The sequence below is a fragment of the Silurus meridionalis genome, chromosome 17, assembly GCF_014805685.1.
Source record: "Silurus meridionalis isolate SWU-2019-XX chromosome 17, ASM1480568v1, whole genome shotgun sequence".
NCBI lineage: Eukaryota > Metazoa > Chordata > Actinopteri > Siluriformes > Siluridae > Silurus > Silurus meridionalis.
Window position 1 is genome coordinate 2,978,101 of NC_060900.1, and position 21,264 is coordinate 2,999,364.

At 40.2% G+C, this 21,264-nt stretch overlaps 2 protein-coding genes across 3 annotated transcripts in view; both read right to left on the reverse strand.

Moving 5' to 3' along the window:
* LOC124399737 (peripheral-type benzodiazepine receptor-associated protein 1-like) overlaps nt 1-2,122 on the reverse strand; it is a 63,367-nt gene extending 61,245 nt beyond the window's left edge. Inside the window, exons 1-3 of the mRNA XM_046870886.1 lie at nt 2,119-2,122; nt 1,493-1,591; nt 1,411-1,439 (exon numbers count right to left, since the gene is read on the reverse strand). Coding sequence (XP_046726842.1) covers nt 1,411-1,439; nt 1,493-1,591; nt 2,119-2,122 — 132 coding nt within the window. The remainder of the gene's footprint in view (nt 1-1,410; nt 1,440-1,492; nt 1,592-2,118) is intronic.
* A 7,578-nt stretch (nt 2,123-9,700) lies between these two features.
* Nucleotides 9,701-19,873, reverse strand: stx2b (syntaxin 2b). Of its 2 annotated transcripts, XM_046872039.1 has the most exons (11): nt 19,516-19,872; nt 17,563-17,643; nt 17,362-17,461; nt 15,674-15,748; nt 15,211-15,284; nt 14,462-14,570; nt 12,558-12,631; nt 11,966-12,103; nt 11,160-11,270; nt 10,269-10,395; nt 9,701-10,180 (listed from the first exon to the last, which is right to left on the reverse strand). In XM_046872039.1, the coding sequence occupies exons 1-10, from the start codon at nt 19,543-19,545 to the stop codon at nt 10,300-10,302; spliced, it is 888 nt and encodes a 295-aa protein (XP_046727995.1). In that variant the 5' UTR covers nt 19,546-19,872; the 3' UTR covers nt 9,701-10,180; nt 10,269-10,299. The 2 variants fall into 2 exon arrangements, with proteins under 2 accessions (XP_046727995.1, XP_046727996.1); XM_046872040.1 differs by lacking the exon at nt 10,269-10,395 and having other exon boundaries at nt 19,516-19,873.
* Nucleotides 19,874-21,264: the final 1,391 nt, after the last annotated feature.

Consider the following 21,264-nt stretch of genomic DNA (forward strand, 5'->3'; position numbering starts at 1 on the left):
ACAAAATCAAAAGTTGTCCAATACAATTTTGTGCCTTCAAATTTAGGGTAACAATTTGGGCGGAAAAATAACATACGGCTGGAAGAGACGAGTGTCCCAATACTTTTGGTTAAGTAGTGCGCATAGGGTTACAGACTTATATCTTGTTTAGGGATATTTTGCTCCCAGGGTCCACAATGCAAACTATGAATAATGGCAATAGAAATAGTTTCTAGCAATTATTAAAAAAAATATATATTATATATATATATATATATATATATATATATATATATATATATATATATATATACACATATATATATATATATATATAACATCCAAATGATATACGTGGAAATTATTCTGCAAGGTAAAATACAGCAACGTTTCAGGCACCAAAAGAAAGAAAGAAAAAAAAAGTGTTCAAAAAATTCAAACAAGGTGGGAGGGGTTAATCGTGTTTGACTCCGCCCCATGGATTTCTGGTTCTGCAGAACACCTTCTGACTGCCCTTTGAGTGGAACGTGTGTGCGCGCGCGCTACACGTGATCACCATCAATGACAATGAGAACATATATGCTGGACATGTGTTCACATAATCAGATGTGTGTGTGTGTGTGTGTGTGTGTGTGTGTGCGCATGGCGTGCTGTTTGTACATGGTAATGCATGTATGACATCCGGTCATCCAGATAGACACTTTGCACGAACACACACACACACACACACACACACACACACACAGAGTTAAAAGCCTGTAATTTCTCCAAACTGGGTGACACAGCGACACATCAAAAAAGCTGCAGTCATTCCACATCACACACACTGCAAAAATGGCTTTGGTTTTGACAAGATGGCCTAAATGTGTATAGCTATTAGATCTCTCTCTCTCTCTCTCTCTCTCTCTCTCTCTCTCTCTCACAAACACACACACACGCGCACAGTGAGTGTAAACGGGGTTAAAAGGCTACACATCTCACCCTCAACACACCGCATATGGAAACCCGCCCAGAATCTCCAGCCGCCCAATTCATTAATCAATTAATCAATCAAATAACCAATTAATCCATCTAATTAACGCTGTGTCCGACGTCTCGTGACGTGTAAACAACGTTACCATGACAACCCTAACCTTTTTTTTCCCCCTCTTCTTTTCTTATCTAGGCACGACATTGACACAAATTAATAACTAACAAAACACAGACAGGTCACGTGACCCGACTCGCATTTTTAATCATAAAAGCATATAATCAGCAGCTGACCGGAAATGGCTCGCATCCGAGCGATCGGTGCGCGCGTGTCATCGGCACGCGCACGCTTTTCACACTACGGAATTGGGTTGTGTGTCCATCACCGCGGCCGTGTCTCCAGCGTCTCCCCGGACCATGCGGGGGGGGGGAGTATGCGGTTCTCCTGTCTCTGCTGCCTACCTGTCTGCTCGGCGGCTTCCTCCTCTGCGCTGCGTCCGGTAATACCGGCGGCCCCCAGAACAAGACCCCCACCTCCCTCTACCCGGTCCGACTGTGCGGATGTCGCTCTCGATGCTGCTGCTGTTGCTGCTGCTGTTGTAAAATATCCGGTCGCTTGTTTGGGTTTCGGAAGCAGCAGTGCCTCGGAAACAGTGAGCGCGAGCGAGACGCAGGAGATCCAATGAGAGAAAGAGAGAGCGCACGAGACACAGAGAGGACCAGAGAGAGAGAGAGAGAGAGAGAGAGAGAGAGAAAGAAAGATACTCGGTCACTCAGCTGCTGCTGTTAGATTGCGCCTTCCGCCTCTCTCTCTCTCTCTCTCTCTCTCTCTCTCTCTCTCTCTCTCTCTCTCTCTCTCACTCTCTCTATCTCTCTTATGTGACAAGGTCGCCTGGGCTGTTTTTGGGTCTTGCTCTCTTTACACACCTTACAGTCCATCTATCCATCCATCCATTTATTCATCCATCCATCTAATATAGAAATTCCATCTTTCTATTCATCCTTCAACCCACCCATCACGTACCCCACCCACTGATCCATTGCTCAACCCATTATTCTCGGAATGCATCCATCCATCCATCCGTCCATCCATCCACCCATCCATCCATCCATCTGTCAACCCAATATATTTATTCCCATACCTGTCAATCTTTCCATTCATTCTCTCACCCATCTTATATCCACCCAACTGCCATTGTTTTTTTATCACTCTGTTTATTAGTTTATCATCCATCCATCCATTCAGAATTTTTCATCCCCATAATCTGTCAGTTTTTCCATTCATACTTCCAGAAAACATATATCCACCCATCAATCCATTCCTCAATCCATTATCTCTTCATCTCTCAATTAGTCAACTTATCTATCCATCCAATAATGTATATGTATATCTGTTTTTCTTTTCATCCATTCATCCATACATCCATCTGTTCCACGATTCCTTCAATCCATTCCTCAATCCATTCATTTGATGTACTTATCCACAAGTCTGTCCATCATTTCATTAACCCATTCTTCACATACAATTTATCCACCCATCCCCTATTCCTTAATCCACTATTCTACCTATCTATCTATCCATCAATTCATTCATCCATCAATCCATTCACTTCTCCCTCATTCTATCCACCCATCCATCCATTAAATATTTTTATTGATAATTTTCTGTCTATCCATTCACACATCCATCCTTCTATCCATCATTTATCCATCCATGCCATTTGTTTTTTCATTCCTCTTATCCAATTATCTGTAGTTCTGTTCATCCAACAGTCTGTTCTCTCACCCATTCAGGCCTCCATCCATCCTACTTCTGTTCATTGATCTATTCATTCATAGAGAGAGAGAGAGAGAGAGAGAGAGAGAGAGAGAGAGAGAGAGAGAGAGAGAGAAAGACAGCTGTCCAATCAAAGTTCAGGGATGCTGCGCTGAAGGTATTAACAGGGACTTTTGTCCATTTCCGGGTTTCCCCGCTGCCGTCACGCGACACACTGCTGCACCCTTCTGGCTGTTTCCAGTACTGCATTCAAGCATCATCTACAACCCTCAAAAAAAAAAAAGAACTCATTTACTTGAGCAGAGTTTTTGTCTCTCTTTTAAATGTTCAACTTCTTTTGATGTTTTATTAAAACTACAATCACATTCTTAGGTTTTAGATATCTTTCAAGTGACCTACTAATTCAAATACAAGTACAGTCAACCCCCGATTATTCGGATGGAAAATTCACGGGTTCTCATTTGGAAACGAACTAACAGCAAGTTGAATCCAATTTCTAACCAACGCCTCTCTCATTGGCTTGTGGAAGCTTATCTCCTTGGTTTATGAATCTAAGGCCGTGCAGACTCCATGGGGCCTCAGCGCTCAGAAGCTTGTCACTAAATGACGTGGAGACCGAACAAGTCGTCTTTAGAATTTAATTTCTGATCTGAGAAACGCTCCAAAGTGACTGAGAGAATCTGTAAACAGGTCTGAGGTTAAACAGGTCTCAGGTTTGGGTAGTCAGTGCACTAAATGCTGTTTGTGGTTTGATGTTCAGGTTCACACACACGTCACACTGTCTTTTGGAATTATGGCTGTTCATAAAACTGCCTGTAATGGATCTGAGATGTTGTGCAATCATGATTCTAGCATGAGGTCAATACCACACACGAACAAGTGGCATAAATTCAACAGTGACAGAGTGCATCATTCTCTCAAATAATAAAAACTTCAGGATTTGACACGAGAAGAACGTGCAGGAGCCGAGTGTAAATCTCACTGCTGTTTCCTTCAGCAAATCTCAGGAATATTTTCCTTGCTGTGTTTTATATTCAGGCTCCAGTGTTTCACTCAGAACTGCTGTGGCTTTCTAAAACAACAAATGAGAACTGAGTACTTTGGTACCAAATCTCTCCATTTCATCTTTTATCCTCTTTCCTGAACCTGCAGGATTCAGGGTTGAAGCTGCTCTTTCATCTTTCTTTCTTTCTTTCTTTCTTTCTTTCTTTCTTTCTTTCTCATTCATTCATTCATTCATTCATCCATCCATTTATCCATTCATTCATCCATCCATCCATCCATCCATCCAGCCACCCATTCATTCATTCATTTATTCATCCATCCATCCATCCATCCATTCATTCATTCATTCATTCATTCATCTATCCATCATCCATCCATCCATTCATTCATTCATTCATCCATCCATCCAATCATTCATTCATCTATCCATTCATTCATTCATTCATTCATTCATTCATCATCCATTCATCCATTTATCCATTCATTCATCCATCCATCCATCCATTCATCCATCCATCCATTCATTCATTCATTCATTCATTCATCCATCCATTCATTCATCCATCCATTCATTCATTTATTCATCCATCCATCCATCCATCCATCCATCCATTCATCCAATTATTCATCCATTCATCCATTCATTCATCTGTCAATCTTTCCATTCATTCTTCCACAAATCATGTATCCAGTCATCAATCCATTCCTCAATCCATTATTCCTTTCAACCCTCAATTATTCAATTCATCTATCCATCCAATATATTCATTCGTATATCTGTCCATTTTTTCATCCATCCCTCCATATATATCTGTTCCATCATTCTTTTAATCCATCCATCCACTCAATGCACTTATCCACAAATCTGACTATAATTTCATTTATCCATCCTCCACCCATCATTGATCCACCCATCCCTGCCTCCGTTAATTCCTCCCTCATTAAATCCATTCATCCATCCATCAAATCTATTTATTGCTCATTTTTTGTCAACCATTTACATATCTGTTCTTCTATCCATCACTTATCCATCCATCCTACCATTCTTTTTTCCATCTGTGCTTCTAATTGTTCATCCCCCTCACCCAATTATCAGTAGATTTCGCCAAACAATCTGTTCTCTCACCCATTTATGCATCCATCCATCCATCCTACTTCTGTTCATTTATCTATTCTTTCATCTCTTTTGGGTTTCTTTCCCTTTTTCTATGGGTTTTAATATGCTTATAAATATAAAATAAAATGATCAGAGAGAGAGAGAGAGAGAGAGAGAGAGAGATAGAGAGAGAGAGAGAATCACATCTGTCCAATCAGAGTCCACGGATGCTGCGCTGAATGGACATTTGTCAACCTCCGTCTTTTCTTCTGCCGTCACGCGACACTCTGCTGCACCCTACTGGCTATATTCAGTACTGCACACAAGCAATATCTACAATTCTCAAAAATTAAAAATTTTTAAAATAAGATTACAGAATCTCGTTTACTTAAGCAGAGCTTCTTTTGTCTCTCTCTTTTAAATGTTCCACTCCTTTAGATGTTTCATTAAAACTTTAGTCACATTCTTGAATTTCAGATGACTTTCAAGTAACCTATTAATTCAACTACAAGTATTAAATGATAATCATAGCATCTAATCACCATCTTTACCTTTTCGCTTGTCTTTACCGGTCCATTGCTCCCATTAGCGATGAGCGACAGCTGCTTCTGGATCCAGCGTAGCTCCTTCTCCTGCTTTAGCATCAGCTCCACTTTAGACTGTCTGTCAGCCCCCATCATCTCCTGAAAAATCGAAACACGTCATTGGATCAAGAAACCCGGAGATGAAACATAGTTTAATGATCTCATATGATTATTCCAACCAGCTTTATTTCTACTCTGGACTAAACCTAGTTCTTTAGGTTCCTGGGGTTTCTCTATGGACTGGGATCAATGGTTACCCTAGGGTAACATTATATTTGCTGTTCCATTTATTTATTTTCTATCCATCCATCCATCCATTAAATATTTTCACCCAATATATTCATTGGTCAATTGATCTCTTGTTTCATGCATCATTCTATTCTTCTGTTCATTTAAGAAAAATAATAAGAACATCTGAAAAATCAACTTTCCTGTTTCTCTCCACCCACCATTTATCCACCCATCCTATTACTCCCTATAAGACCATTTCTTCATTCTCAATACTTCCAGCCATCCCTCCATCCATGCACTCTTTTTAAAATCTTTCTATTCTTTTCTCCATCCCCAAATCCATAAATCCTTCCATCCATCCATCCATCCATCCACCAATCCATCCATCCATCCATCCATTAATTAATTAATTTATGCATATGCATCATATATCAGGCAGTCAAACCATACGTTCATCCATCCATCCATCCATCCATCCATCCATCCATCCATCCATCGATCCCGCTAAATTCAGTGATCAATTCATCCATATTTCCATATTTCTATTCATCTCTTTCCATCTATAAGGGAATGAATGGAATTAAAATGAGATTAAAGCCCCCCCATACTACCCGCACACAAATTTTCTTCCAGTCCCTTAAAACTTACAGTTTCTAATTATAACACCATGTCCTCAATCCTTAAACCTTCCCCCATCATATACCATACAGTGAATTTATACATTCAGCGCAATCCAACACATAATCCCATAATCTACACATGATATTAATCCTCACATAGTGCTCCATCAATATATGCATAATCCATAACCTTTACACGTATTCTTTCAACTCCATGTTCCCACAACGCACTGCCCCAGTGGCCCTTCTGTGAAATTATTAATCCTCAGCATTTCTGTTATGTGAGTGTGTTACCAGATTAAAGCTGAAAACCATCATAGCCACATTGACTTCCCCCTAGCATTTACCCAGAGGCAGACTCTGTGCGGTTAAAAAGACCAAGGTCTAGCGATGTTTGTTATATGAGTCTGTTAGCCGTAGAGGCCGGAGGGATAAAAATACGTTAGTGTCACATTGAACGTTTAATCATTTCAAATTCCTGAAAAAATAAAATAAAATATTGCATTTTTGTACAAACGTGGTTTTATTACATCATTTACAAGTTTGTAAACAGAGTAGCTTTTCTGCTAAGAACAATACCTCAGAAGTTTGTTTCGAACAGTTATAGTTAGAACAAGTAGTTAGCATGCTAGCAAACCAATATGGTTCGAGATAGAGGTAAAATTCTAAAAATGCTAAACTTGAAATAATTTACTGTGAATAAATATGTAGGAAAATCCATCATTTTATCTCATTAAATAGGCACAACAATGCAGTTTGGGAAAACCCACGCATTCTTCTTTCATTCAGATTAGCCAGTCATATAGCTAAGATCAGTTGAAGTCAATAGATGGCTAGATGATGATAGCAACCTACAGTAGAATGTGGAAAATCTTCCTAACATTTTTCCAACTCATACCATCCTGGTCCAGACTGGAACCATGTCTTCAATCAGATGGTCAAGTGAATGCCTTTTTTATTGTCTTGATGCTGAGGACCATCTGAGTAAAAATATTAATGGACCGACTTTTAAATTGGCAAAGGGGATTCTTTTACACTTCTTCTAATGGCGATGGATGCACATGGAGGACACTCATTAAGGATAATAATCCCCTAATAAGAGCTTTTCCCATGAAGATCATGGTTCAATGTCAGGGATTCAAGGTCTGACCCAAAGGTCAAAGCCATCTGCAAGGATCACCAGGTCCCTTATTTTTGGTCTTGTCTTGTGAACATCCATAATGATGGTCTTCCAAGATATTTACGTGTTTGTACTCTATAAAGCAGTTGTACAACACTGTGTTGTAGTTCTGCATCAGAGGATAAATTCTTCTCAGTTATGTTAACTTTGTCCCTCTAAAAGATGTGAAGTAATGAATAAACCTCTGAGGATGGAGGCAGAGCCTGATAATTTTGATTACAAACCACAAGATGGCAGTATGTCCACACACACACACACACACACACACACACACACACACACACACACACACACACACACAGATCTACACAGGTTTTCTTTCACCTCCTAAAAAATTGCCATTAGTTGTAGTTATATTAGAGAATCAACATGACCCCAAGGTAGGATTGACTGCCTTGCATGCAGTGTTTCTGGGAATGGGTCCAGAAAACACCACAATTCTCATGAGGTTCTCACAGCTGTTCATCACATTCATGTAAATGGCCTGAGGAAATCCAAGCATCCAGTATTGTTGGTCCATTGTCAAGATTATTTAGATCGAATCTTGCATTTGTTTACAGAAAACATGTTTTAGTCAACTCTCAATACACTCATCACTGACACCCATCACTCCCTGTACACACTTTATACACATGTAATTACAGATGTGAGCTTATTTATGTGTATTTATAATAGTAAAGGTATAAGAATATCATTTACTCACGCTGTAGAAGAGCTATGTCCTGATTTTATTGTCCTCCTGTTTATGCCTCATCGGTTCTTCCATCAGCTTTATGGCTCAGGTGAGCTGTGTGTGTGTGTGTGTGTGTGTGTGTTTATCCTGCCATGTATGCACATGTGTATGTGTGAGCGTGACAGAGAGACAGAGTTCCTCATGTGTTCCTGCACCTGCCTCCATTTCGTTAGTCACGAAAAGACAGACAGACAGACAGACAGAGACTCTGTGACTATGTCTGTCTGTCTGTCTTTTTTTATGTAAATCTAAATATCACTATTTGGTGAAGCATTTTTTGACACAACAAACGAATGCACATACTGAACAATTTTATTTTAATTATATAATTTTCACTTTAACATATACGGCTATATGAACATTCGGTACATGCAACAGATTCTTAGAGAGAAAAAAAAAAAGTTCAAAGGTCTGCTGTAGGCCTTCAGCATCCAGCGACCTCACATACAAGCAAAACATTGCCATCTTTTCCTTTATTCATATTTATTCTGATTTGAGGCGTAAACCAGGTAATAAGTGAAAATCTCTTGCACCTGACAAGATCATTTTATCACTTTGTCAGCATTAAGAGCCCTGATAGGTTTTTTTGTAACATTTGGCTGGAAATGAAGTGCACTTGATATGTGTTTGGTGTACGATATTAAGTGCACTTGGGATTGCAGTCTTTCGGTCAGACCCCACGAAGGCGGTGGCGAGCGACGTTACGCATCGTAGCGATGTGGAGCAAGAACACTACTCAAGCGCGCAACTTGGCTAGGCAGAAATATCAGGACAATCAGCGATGATAAAAAAAAAAAAAAGTCTATTATATAAAATATCTATTATCATATAAACATCACACCAAGTTATAAACAAGGCCACGTTAAATCACCAAAGACGAGTCTGAAATTCCCGTCGTTACAATCTTTTTAGCTAATTAGTGAGTGTAGTTAGGAAATAGAAATAGCTTATAGCTGGAAGGTTCCAGAGAAACAGGAAATGAAGTCTGATGTGCAAGATACGAGAGGGAAATCAGTTCAAATGCAGCAATATTGTGAAAAAAAAAAAAAAAAGAAAAAAAAGTGCTTTATTTTACTATAAGGGGGCATTTATTTATTGTCTGCCGTGTTTTGGCTCCTCCTCTCCAATTAGAAAAAAGCAAATCAATTCTGTGGTTCTTCCTGTATTAAGTAACTAATCCCATGTAATTACTTATTTCTGTCTTAATGGGTGTGGTCTATTTTCTAGACTCCGCCCACACCCACAGAGCGTGCATACACCCTTCACTGAATGGATTGATCAGGATGCATTTCCTTCACTATGACATTCACGATCTACATCTTGACCCACTGACCACATGCTCTCCACCATGATCAGCAGGCTGAGGAGAAGATCTTCTAGAAGAACTCATATCCAAAACCCATCTCAAAATCCAGAGACGTAGGTAGTCCTGAAGCCGTTCTCATGGTCGGTGTGGGACCGACACCTTACTTACCTGACTATCAAAAAATATAATCATCATGAAGTAAATATAAAGGGCTCATATGGAACTGGTAGCTTTACGTTTTAATAGCTCGTAGCAAACTTCAGCCATCATACGTGTGTCAGATAATCAACTAACTTTGACATAATCAAAGCCCTGTTGTGAATCCGGAGTTCGTGAAAAACGTATAGATCATCGCTTTTATAGGAGAGAGAAGGGAAAAAGACGGGGCATTATTGTCTATGGGGGGAAAAATAATAATAATAATAAATCACATGGAAAAGTATTAAATATACCTTGGAGGAACGTAGAAGAAATTCATCTTCAACGTTTGAGACTTTATACACGTGAACCGTAAGAACGAAAATATCGAGGTATTAAAGAGAGAGAGAAAAAAAAAAAAACGACTAAATACAAAGCTTTGAGTTTCGTTTTGGGTCGGCTTTGGTCGGGGTCTCGGCGGCTAGCTAGCATACACTCCGACTAGAACGATGAGCAGAAGAAGAAGGCACGCCGATCCGCAAATGGCAACGTAGACAATTTTCTGATGAAGAAAAGAGAAAAAGAAATGGTGGTAAACAAGCTTTCAATTAACCAGGGATAATTGTGAGCTTGCATGCTGAAATACATACTCTGACCGGTCAGGGTGTTAGTAGATGAGGCTTAAGCAGGTTTAGTTGACAGGCCCACGGAAAGACCGATGATTAGCACGAGAACACCGGCTACCACCAGCACTATCAGGGCCAGGATGATATATTTCTGTCCGAAGAACAGAACAAAACATTCTCACAGACCGAAAGCATGCAAATGCATGGACATGCCATATATAAATAACAATCAGGCACAACTTTATGACCACTGAGAGGTGAAGTGAATAACACTGATGATCTCTTCATCATGGCACCTGTTAGTGGGAAATATTACATTATACAACATTTTGTCCTCAATGTTGATTAAGAAGCAGGAAAAATGGGGGAGCGTAAGGATTTGAGCAAGTTTCACAAATTGAGACGTCTAGACGTCTGGGTCCGAGCATGTCCAAAACTGCAGCTCTTGTGGGATGTTCCTGGTCTGCAGAATCTATCAAATGTGTTTCAGCGACAGGGTCGTGGGCGGCCGAGGCTCATTAATGCACATGGGGAGCGAAGGCTGGTCCCTGAGGTCCGAAAGAACAGACGAGCTCCTGGACCAACACAATATTCGGCAGGTGGTCATAATGTTATGCCTGATCTGTGTACTTCTTCTTCCATATGCAGAGTTAGACCTCATATACACCCCAGTGACTCAGTACTCATCTGGGATTGTCTGGAATGAGACTTTAGATTTGTCCATTTTATGGCTATTATAACAAGTGTGTGTGTGTGTGTGTGTGTGTGTCAGAGTAATTTAAGTGCAGGTTAAACCGATAATGCAGGTAAGTCCAGACATGTTTAAACCCTCTGTGAATAAAGATTAGCTGAAAGCTCCGTGTAGGGAAAATGGGATGCATATACGAGTGTGTGTGTGTGTGTGTGTTTCCGTACCCGGCGGGCGCTGTTCTGGTACCTCACAGCTTTCTTCACCTCCTCATTAGCTTTGCCTACATAGTCCACTGCGTTCCTTACGTTTTTCTCTATGTTGTCGATCATCTCACCCTGCAAGCATATGTTTGTGTGTGAACACAGAAATATTAGATTTTAAATATTTACAGGGAAAGAAAATCCAACTACACACTTTCAGCCACCCGTGACACACATTTCCTAAATTACGCCTTGTGTCACAAAAAAAGTGAGAAAATATAAGAATGATATTATCAAATGAAATATTAAAATGGTACACGATTAAAACTGATACATGTTGCACGACACTGGCATAGAAACATCGGTGCTATGGACAATAAAATCGAATATTCAAGGTGCAATAGACAATACTTTTCGTTTCTGACTAGGACAAATACTGTGAAAAGATGTGTAGAAATGTAGAAAAAAAAAAAGGATTATTCCAAGATGAAAACCCGCCTCATGATCCGTAATGCTTGCTTTTATCTGAATTGGCCTCCTGTCAATCATTTTATAGACACGCCCCCAAACACCCTTTCACATATTCAGAAATCATCGAGGAGAAGAACTCAGTTTTGAAGCAGCTAAATATCCGACACTGCTAATGAAAACGCTAGTTACCATGCTAACTTGGATTAAACCGCCACAAGTTTTTGAGGGCGGAGCCCAAAAAAATGATAACCTCATGCCATTACGAGTCTTCCGAATGTCCCACGTAACCACTGGAAGAATAAACACAAATACATTATACATTCATATGCATCTTCTCTGATTAAAAGCAGACGCTCGACCTGCGTCTCTACGAGCATAGCCATGTCCACGAACATCTCGTGGAGCTCTTTGATGCTGGACTCGAGCCGTATGATGTCTCTATGCCGCGACTCGATCTCGTTCAGCGCCTGTCTGGTGATCTGCGAGTCCATGATGATCTAATCGGGGAGAGAGAGAGAGAAAAAGACAGGAGGCGAATCAGGAAGCTGATGTCTGTGGACGTGCTACAACGAATAAGAGACGATGAGCTGAACAACATGTCCATGTTGAAAATGATTATTTCCTGGATATCAGCATGATCTGAAATGAATTAGTTCTCTTACACCACAGCGATTTGCCCCATTGTACTTTTTATCAGTTTATAGTTACATTTAAATTCCTGTTATCGTTTATGTTATAGCAGCTACAAACAGTCATGCAGCTCGTTGTTGCACTGTAGGGAAAATACGTTTCACCAGAAAATGCCGCAATACCATTTATAATATATTTAGCTTTACGGAATGGATCTTCTGAATTTACTGAACCGGGGTAGCTGTATGTGCAAGTGTGATTGTGTACACAAGTCACATCATTTAAATAGACTTATACAAAACTCCAACTCATCAAACTCACATCCGAGGTAAAAATAGCGGGGTTCCCAGTCTCCAGCATATCCTCCAGTTCCTCACTGGTGGTCTTCTTTCCAGCTGCAACACACACAATATACTTATACACACACACACATTTCATCTCTGATCTCACGTGTGTGTTTGTGTGTGTTTGCGCAGTAAAATGTGATTGTACATAATACTATTGTGTCTCTGATGTTTATATTTATTGCTTGTAAGTGTGTGTGTGTGTGTGTTTGTTTGTAAAAGAGAAGCACAACCCTGCAGGACTTGTGTTTATTCAGCTGCGAGAAGCAGAAAAACAAGAGGCAGAACAATAGAATAAGAGAAATCTGTATGTATTTGACCACGTGCATGGACATGGACACACGGGGGACACACTTATCTAAGCGATAAACACAGTATATTTGCTAAATCTCCATGCTGCTCCCACTGGGAAGGCTTTCTGTTACACTCCCGGGGATGGAAGTGAAACGAGGGAGAGACGCCGGGGACACGAGGGACCGGGATGCTCACAGCTCCTGTTTTTTTTGCTCAACATATACATGACCCTGTGATATAAAGCATTTTCAGGGCAATTAGTCTGAATGATTAATCTTATTATGAGTGGAATAGATTACAAATTATAATTAAAAAAATGTATTATGGATAAACCCCTGACCTTCCGATCAGTAACTCAGAGCCTTAACCATTGAATTATACGATTTACGATAGATATTAAATATATCGTATGGGTGCTAGGCAACGGGGCGATAGCGACGTAAACGTTTCAGCTATCTAACTAATAATATAATATGTGGTACAATGTTATAGCCACAGCATAAACAAGACAATAACACACCATTGTACAGTTCATAATAAATATCTTTCTTGTTACTTTATAGGATCTATACTCTATATATGAGTTCGTTATTAAGAACACGACACACCTTTAACACCACCCCTGAACTCTCTCCTTCTTTATCTCTCTCTCAACCCGCTGTGGCAGGGCCTATCTGATTCTCCAGTCTTGCATTACCGAGGGAACTCCTACAACATGGTCTCTGGTGACACAGAGGCTAGTCTCATGTGTCGCATGCCGAACGAGGACCTAATTAAGCAGCTCCTGCTGGGACGGACTGACAGACACACACACACACACACACACACACACACACACACAAACTCATGAGCAGTCCCCGTGTAGACACATCATATTCTGTGTCAGTTTCTACTTTTTGTACTCTGTATTTGGATTGTATTTGTACTGTTGGAAATCACAATTAAAAAAAATAGTTACAGATCACACCAAAAATATGACAAATAGGACACAAAAATGGGATAAAAAGCGACCGAGGAAAACATAACAGTACAAACCAAATCAACACAAAAGCAACATGGCTGACCAGAGGAAGTGAGATCATGTTTCCGGCGAGAAACTCAGATAAGCACCAGTTGCACAGCGGTGCTCCCTGTGACTGTGCGTGCAGTCTCGTGCTGCCACCTGTTGGCGCGTTACAAAACTAGTCTAGAAACGTTTCGATACCGCCTCATATAATATTCTATACTCTGATGAATGCTAATGCCGTTATTTCCCCGAGTATAAATGCCATCCACCCTTTTTCTCTTTCTCAAACGTGGCTAGTGTTGCCATAATTGACAGGCGAGAGATGATTATAAACCCTCCCACCCAGCTAATTTTGCTCTTTCGTTATCCTGGACTGATGGGAATCGAATTTGTTTTTGATGGCAGGAACAACAATTTCCTTTTGTGCCACTCGGCGGCTGTGGTCCAATTTTTTATGTGCTGATTTCATCTTTTAATGGACTCCATCCGCTAAGCTAGAGGTCATTAATGTGCGTGTTTGTGTGTGTGTGTGTGTGTGTGTGTGTGTGTGTGTGTGTGAGTGTTGCTTTGCAAGATCTCACTAATCTCCAGTTGTCTCTGAATCCTGCACTTGCTGCGCTCTCTGAAGGAGACCTGCGTGTCATTGTACTCAGTCATGACTTCCACAAACTTCCGAGACAAGACGGTGTACTACAGACAGAGAGACAAAGAGAAAACAACAGAAAAAAAAACAACAATAAAAGAGAGAAAGAAAGTGAGTCTAAAACACAACACAGAACAGTTCATACTAGAATATGACACAAAGGGGTCAAACTGGCCACAATTTGGGGCAATTTATCATGGCAAATTCACCTACCTGTATCTTTTCAGGAAGTAGAAATCTATATTTATTCATATTTAAAACACTGCATAATTTCCAGAAAAGCATCATAATTGGTTTCACCACTTTTAACTCTCATGTCAAATAGTGCAAACTCAAACCATATGGTTCATAAGGCGTTTCGATGTCACTAGAAGACCCAAACCTGTTCCAGCATGACGATACACCCCTGTGAACAAATCCATTTCCATGAAGATATGCTTTATGTGAGTTTTAGTGGAAGATCTCCTGCTGAAACGGAAAGCCACCCCTGGCCTCCTCACCTCACCTACATCAGTACCTGACTATACGATTACCCTTGTGCCCCAAATGAGCACAAATCTCCTTTAACACACTCCAATATCATATATAGCTCAGGTGTCCACAAACTTTTTTTTTTTTTTCCCCCTACAGAATTTTGCAGTTTTGTTAATTTCATATACACATCTGAGAAGACGTGAGAGTGTCCACCTGTGTTCTCTGGATGCGCTCGTCCACCGAGGGGCGGCTGGCTTGGTCTTCAGGAGGCAAGCTCTGCTGCATAGCTGAGGATGAAGATGAGAAATAAAAAACCCACCAAACTCGTACTGGCATGGAATCTACTTGCGCCGATCAAAGCGTATGATTTTTGCCATTATTGATGTTTCGATTGCTCTGTTTAACATCATTTATGAAAAGCTGATTTCTGTTGGTCACCAGGTGGAGATCACCCACACCCACAATTGTTTTATTTGTATAAAACAATTAATATTCATATTTTGTATAAAAGCCTGAGGAGTTGCCTAATGTACTTCCGCAACCCGATGATCATTAGCGAAGTGAAAGTCTCTAATGTGAACTACAAAGAGGGGATATTCTGTAAACCATTGCATTACAGCACAACCTTTCACTTTCTATCTCTCTCTCTCTCTCTCTCCCACACACACTTACTTACATTTAAGTTTGGTCCGTACCACATTGGCATTTTTCTTGATTTCCACCATCAGCTGCTCAAGCTCCTCTTTGGTCCCTAAATAAAGAAACCGGGGAGAACACATTTCAAGTAGTGCAAACTGCTAAGAAAAAACACCTATGTGACTGTATACAGAGTCTAAATGGTGTAAAACATCCATGAACCAAGCTAGTTTCTGTTTTCACGCAGCTTCACTTCTCTTTTTCCCACTCTCTGGAAATTACAAAGCTAAAAAAAAAAATTTAAGAAGCTTTCCATTATTTAGAAAAACCACACGCTTGCCGTGTCTGAGAACTTTTCAGCTTCTCCACTGACATTGAAAACTTTTTAGAATCTATTGACCAAAAACCTCCCATTATCAATGAACTCTAGAGTTGGAAGTGGCAGCTCATTGGATAACTGCTCTGTGTTACAAGCACTAAGTCAGCGGTTCAAGCCGCAGCATCGCCAAGCTGCCACTCATGGGGCCCTTGAGCAAGGCCCTTAATCCTCCAGTGCTCCGGGGGGCGCTGTATCATGGTGGACCCTGCTCTCTGACGCTGTGGTATGCGAAGAATTATACTGTGCTGTAAAAGAACATGTGACAAGCTTTTTTAACCAATCAATAACATACACTAATCAAACAAATATTGTCCAAAATATTGATTCATGCGGCTCTTCCCCAAACTGTTACCACAAAGTTGAAGACAGACAATTGTATAGAATGTCTTTGGATGCAGGGGGCAGGAAATATTTCCCCTTACTTGAACTAGGAAACTGAAACCTGTTCCAGCATGACAGGCAGCCAGCTCCATGAAGATATGGCTTACATGCCTGTGCACGCTCGTTCTGCTCTGAGGCATAGCAAATAGAGGGGCCTGGGTTTTTTTTTAGCCCCAGTTAGCCTGAGTGTTAATGTAGACCTCCACTGGAATATCATTAGAAAGACTTGCACAGCAAACCAAAGGATGACGTCCCTGTTACCAGACTCCAATACTGACCAAGAAGCTAAAAAAAAAAAACACCATCAGATTTACTGTATTGTTCTTAATACCTGAAGGACTAGCACTCTGGGTGAGCTGAGGTTCTGCACATTATTTGCGAGAGAGAGACAGAGCAAAAGAGAGAAAAAGTGTGTGAGTGATGTAGAAAAAAAGAAACAGGTGCTGTGGACTGAGAATGTGTCCAAATAAAGAATATTAAAGCAGATCAATGTGTGGTTTTGAAGGTGGGAAAGGAAGGGTTTCCTCCTCATGTTTCCTAAAGGATGCAGAATGTGTGTGTGTGTGTGTGTGTGTGTGTGTGAGAGAGAGAGAGAGAAAAGAGATTTCCTTCTTTTGCTGCGCTCAGAACACAGTGTAGGACAGGGTTATATTTAGCCTGAGCTTCACATGTGTGTGTGTGTTTATTTGAAACAATGACTTCAGCTAGATCTATGACGCAAAATGAGTATTGTGCATAAGCCAGCATGACACAAAGCGCAGATGTTCTGGATGTAATGGATTATTTTCAGAGCTTGTGTTCTTATCAGTGGCATGAAATAATCCTTCATCGAGTAGCATCATTAAAACTTTGCTCCAGTCCTAATGCTTTCCAGCGACTGATCTTCAAAAATCTGACGAGACCAGAAACACGTACGTTCGGATGGAGTTTGGTGTGTGTGTGTGGTGTACGATCGAGTGTGTACACACGTTCATCGGGGTTGGGAGCGGAGAGGATCATGCTGTGCTTCTTCTTCACCTCGTTCACCTGTGAGGAAATCTTTTCGATGATGCTCCTGACCTCCTCCACCTTAAAACGCACACAGTTACAACAGGTTTCTTCACAATCCCATATACATGTACACATTCTGCCTCATTTAATGTAAATGAAGAAGTGTGTTAGCCGTGAACCTTTCTGAAAAAGCCCTCCATAAAGCCTCCTCGATCCACAGGAACTGTGACGCTGCCATCCTCCTCTTCGCTGTGCTGCCCCTAAATCCAGGAAACATGGAATATTATGGGAAAAAAATTATCTAAGAGACATTTTCTTTCCTATGAGAATTTCCATTTTTAAACACTAGGTACAAATATAACTCTAAATGAAGACAAATGGGGCAGGATGCATGCTGCCCCTATGATTATATGGCATCTATAAAGGCGAGTAATTCAGCAGAATGACTCTGTTTACTTTTAGTCAAAATGTGTAATTATTATAAGTTCTTCAATGGAATTTAAAATGTATGTAGTTGCAAATAAGGACTTTATGAAGATGGATATTTTGTCTAAGAGTCAACTAAAATACTGCAAATTTTTCAGTCACATTTTATTTCTTATGTGTCTTGGTTTTAGTCAGTCTGTTAATCAGAAGGTTGGTCAGTCGGTCAGAAAATCAATTAGGAATGTCAGTCAGTCAGCAAATCAAACAGTCAGTCATTGAGTCTTTAAGACAGTCTGCCAGTATGTCAGTCAGACAGAAATAATATATAGTCAAAAGTTCAGACAGTCAGTCATTTGAGTAACACGTTTGTCAGAAATGTCAGTCAGTCAGTCAGTCAGTCAGCAAATCAAACATTTACTCAAAACCTCAGGAAGTCAGTCATACAGTCAGTAATTCAGGTAGTCAAAAGATCGGACGTCAGTCAGTTTGAGTAAGAAAAGTATGTTGGTCAGTCAAAATGCCAGTCGAGCAGAAAAGTCAGATGGTTTGATTTGCTGACTGTATGACAGTAAGTCAGTCAATCATTGGGAATGTCTGTCAGAATGTTATTCAGATACAGTAGTCAAAGGATCAGACAGCCAGTTGGAATGTCAGTCAGTCAGTCAGTCATTTAGAGATATAATCAAAAGTTCAGTCAGAACATTAGAGAGGCAGTTTGACAGTCAGTCAGTCAGAAAAGTCAGTCAGTCGGCAAATCAAAGAGTCAGTCAAAACTTTAGTCAGTCACTTAAAACATCAGTCAGAGAGAGATATATTATAATGAGATCATACGGTCATTTGGAGCATCAGAATGTCAGTCAGCTAGTCAGAGTAACAAAATCAGTCGGTAAGCCTAAACATCAGCATGTAATTGGCCCAGAAATCAGTCAGAACATCATAGAGTCAGTCTGACAGTCAGTCAGACACCAAGAACATCAGATAGAGATACGGTATAGGAGATCAGTCAGTCATTTGATCTCTCGGAATGTCGGAACATCAGAGAGTCAGTTTGTCAGTTCCTGAGAACATCAGTCAGAATGTCAGTCAGTCAGACAGAGACACAGTATAGTCAGAGGATCAGACGGTCATTTGGAACATCTGTAAGTCAGTCAGTCGGTTAGTTGGAGCATGAAAGTCAGTTGATCTGCCAAAACAGCAGCATGTAAGTGGGCCAGAAATTCAGTCAGTTGGTCAGAACATCACAGTCAGTCTGACTGACAGTCACTGAGAATGTGGTCAGTAACATCAGTCAGTCATAAGGTCAGAGATCAACTAGTAGGCCAGTCAGGCTTTAATGACTCGAGAAAAGTATTTTATCCCTAATTCAAGTCATACAGTTATTTTAGTCCCACAGAATGATAAAATCGAAAAGACACAAAGGAGAAACCACAAACAAGGTCCCTATGGTGTGTGCAGGAATCACTTCTCCTGCGTAAACCATGCGCCGCGCTGATCTGCGCAAAAGCTGCACTCCTAGAAACACACCCAGGGCCACATCCCAAATCACTTCGCTGAAGCCTCACGACGCGCATCTCTCTACACTATGCTGTGCACTACTTATCTAAACTACCGTCGTTTAGGACACGGCCAGCCCTGACGACAGGCTGAACCGGGCTATAAAACCTGTTGATTGTATTGATTTAAAAAAAAAAGTATAATTTACTCACAGATTTCAGCTCAGCCAGACGGTCCCTCATTATTGAGTTAAATTAAGTTTCGTGTGAATAAGAAGTTATCTCCTTGTTAATGAGAAGTGCCGGTCCGAACACACTCCGAAGTCCATCCCAGACCCGAGAGACACATCAACAGGCGGGGAAGGAAAATAACCAAACAAACAAACAACAAAAAAAAATTATATAAAATTAATACATAAATAAATAATCAGAAGTGAACGCTGGAAGACTTTCTGAGGAAACGCACAAGTAGAAATGGCTTGTGAGAGTAACGGGGATGACGGAACGGCGTCGGTGATGCTTCCTGCCGAGCGCGTTCACGCGAGCGCGTTCACACGAAAGAAAGCCGAAAGGTGCGCGCGCGCCCCCTCGTAGGGCGAGAGGGAGGGGTCGGGGTGTGAGGGGGGGCGCGGTGTCCATCAGTCTTCTCATTAATTAATTAATCTAAATAAATAAACAAATAAACAACATTGTTTTTGGGTCTGTTGCACGTGTCATCACACTAATAAAGATGAACCCACAGTGCAATCAAATCAATAATTCATCAATTTATATCGAATCAAATAATGACATTTGATAAAGCTATTTTTTTTCAAAAAATCCAATCAACTTTCGTTATGTGAAATATACGCATCAATAAAAATAAAAACGGTCCCTTGTTTCCAGATTGAGCAATCAGACCCAGTATAATTTTTGCTTTCATTTAATGTTTGTATTAGTTTTTATCACTAATAATAAACTTATTTACACTTTACACTCTGATGTTAGTAATTCATTTAGCTGATTAATTTAGGAATCCAGCAGTCAATAATTCCAAATATATATATATATATATATATATATATATTGATGGACTCATATTGATCATGTCTTACAGTTTAGATTTGATTTAGAACTAAATAGTAGGTTGACCTTTTTAACCAATTTGACCTTTTAAAACCAATTAAAAAAAAAAAAGAGCTTTACTTATATATCGTAATTCTCTTTCAATGTGAACACGGTTCCATGCAAATATAACTATAGCATAGCACTGACAATGATACTGGTGGTACAAGTGTGCTGTGTTTTAACATTTCAACCAATTCCTAAGTTTTTAATAATCTGAAGCATGTAAATGAACTAAGCAGCACTTTCCCAAAGTCCCAAAAAAACAAAGTGCTTCACTGTTGTGAAAAAGGGTGTAGCTTCAGCTAGAACGTTAATGTAGTGAAAGAGCGCCATCTACTGGACATGCAAAAAAAAAAACACACCCTAAGCTTGTGTATACCACTTTAAACAATGGATTTTGTCCCAAGATCACTTTAGAGAAACTGATTGCAAAGACTCGAACGTAAACCCATACTCAGCTGGGGGACACCGAATGTCCATTTAATTATAGTTTCATCATTCTTTAGGTTATTAACCGTTCACTGGAGTTAAGTATAAAAATATTCCTGAAGATCACCACAATTGCAACAAACTTTATATTACAGTCCAAATTCATCTTCACGGTTCTTGAGTTTAACCCTTCAATGTAACCTCATGGATCTTTAGACTGTTTATGTGGAACCATCCTGAGGTGATTTGAGTGGGTCAATGGACAAGAACTCCATCATCAAAGCAAGGTGGAATCAGTCAGGTCTAGAAAGGTTCACTGAAACCTCAAGAACATGTTGAGTGAAAGATGGCCAGAAAATCATTAATACCTGCAGGATTGAATTTTCGGGATTGAAGATGTTAAGATGGTAAATATTCACCGATCGA

What these genes read in the sequence shown, in the direction of transcription:
- stx2b (XM_046872039.1), bottom strand. Translation starts at nt 19,545, where the DNA reads ATGAGGGACCGTCTGGCTGAGCTGAAATCT. An exon ending in CGCTCCCAACCCCGATGAAC is followed by an intron (nt 15,749 to 17,361) that starts GTGTGTACACAC and finishes TTCTTTATTTAG; the next exon opens with GGACCAAAGAGGAGCTTGAG. An exon ending in ACCAGAACAGCGCCCGCCGG is followed by an intron (nt 10,396 to 11,159) that starts GTACGGAAACAC and finishes TTCTTCGGACAG; the next exon opens with AAATATATCATCCTGGCCCT.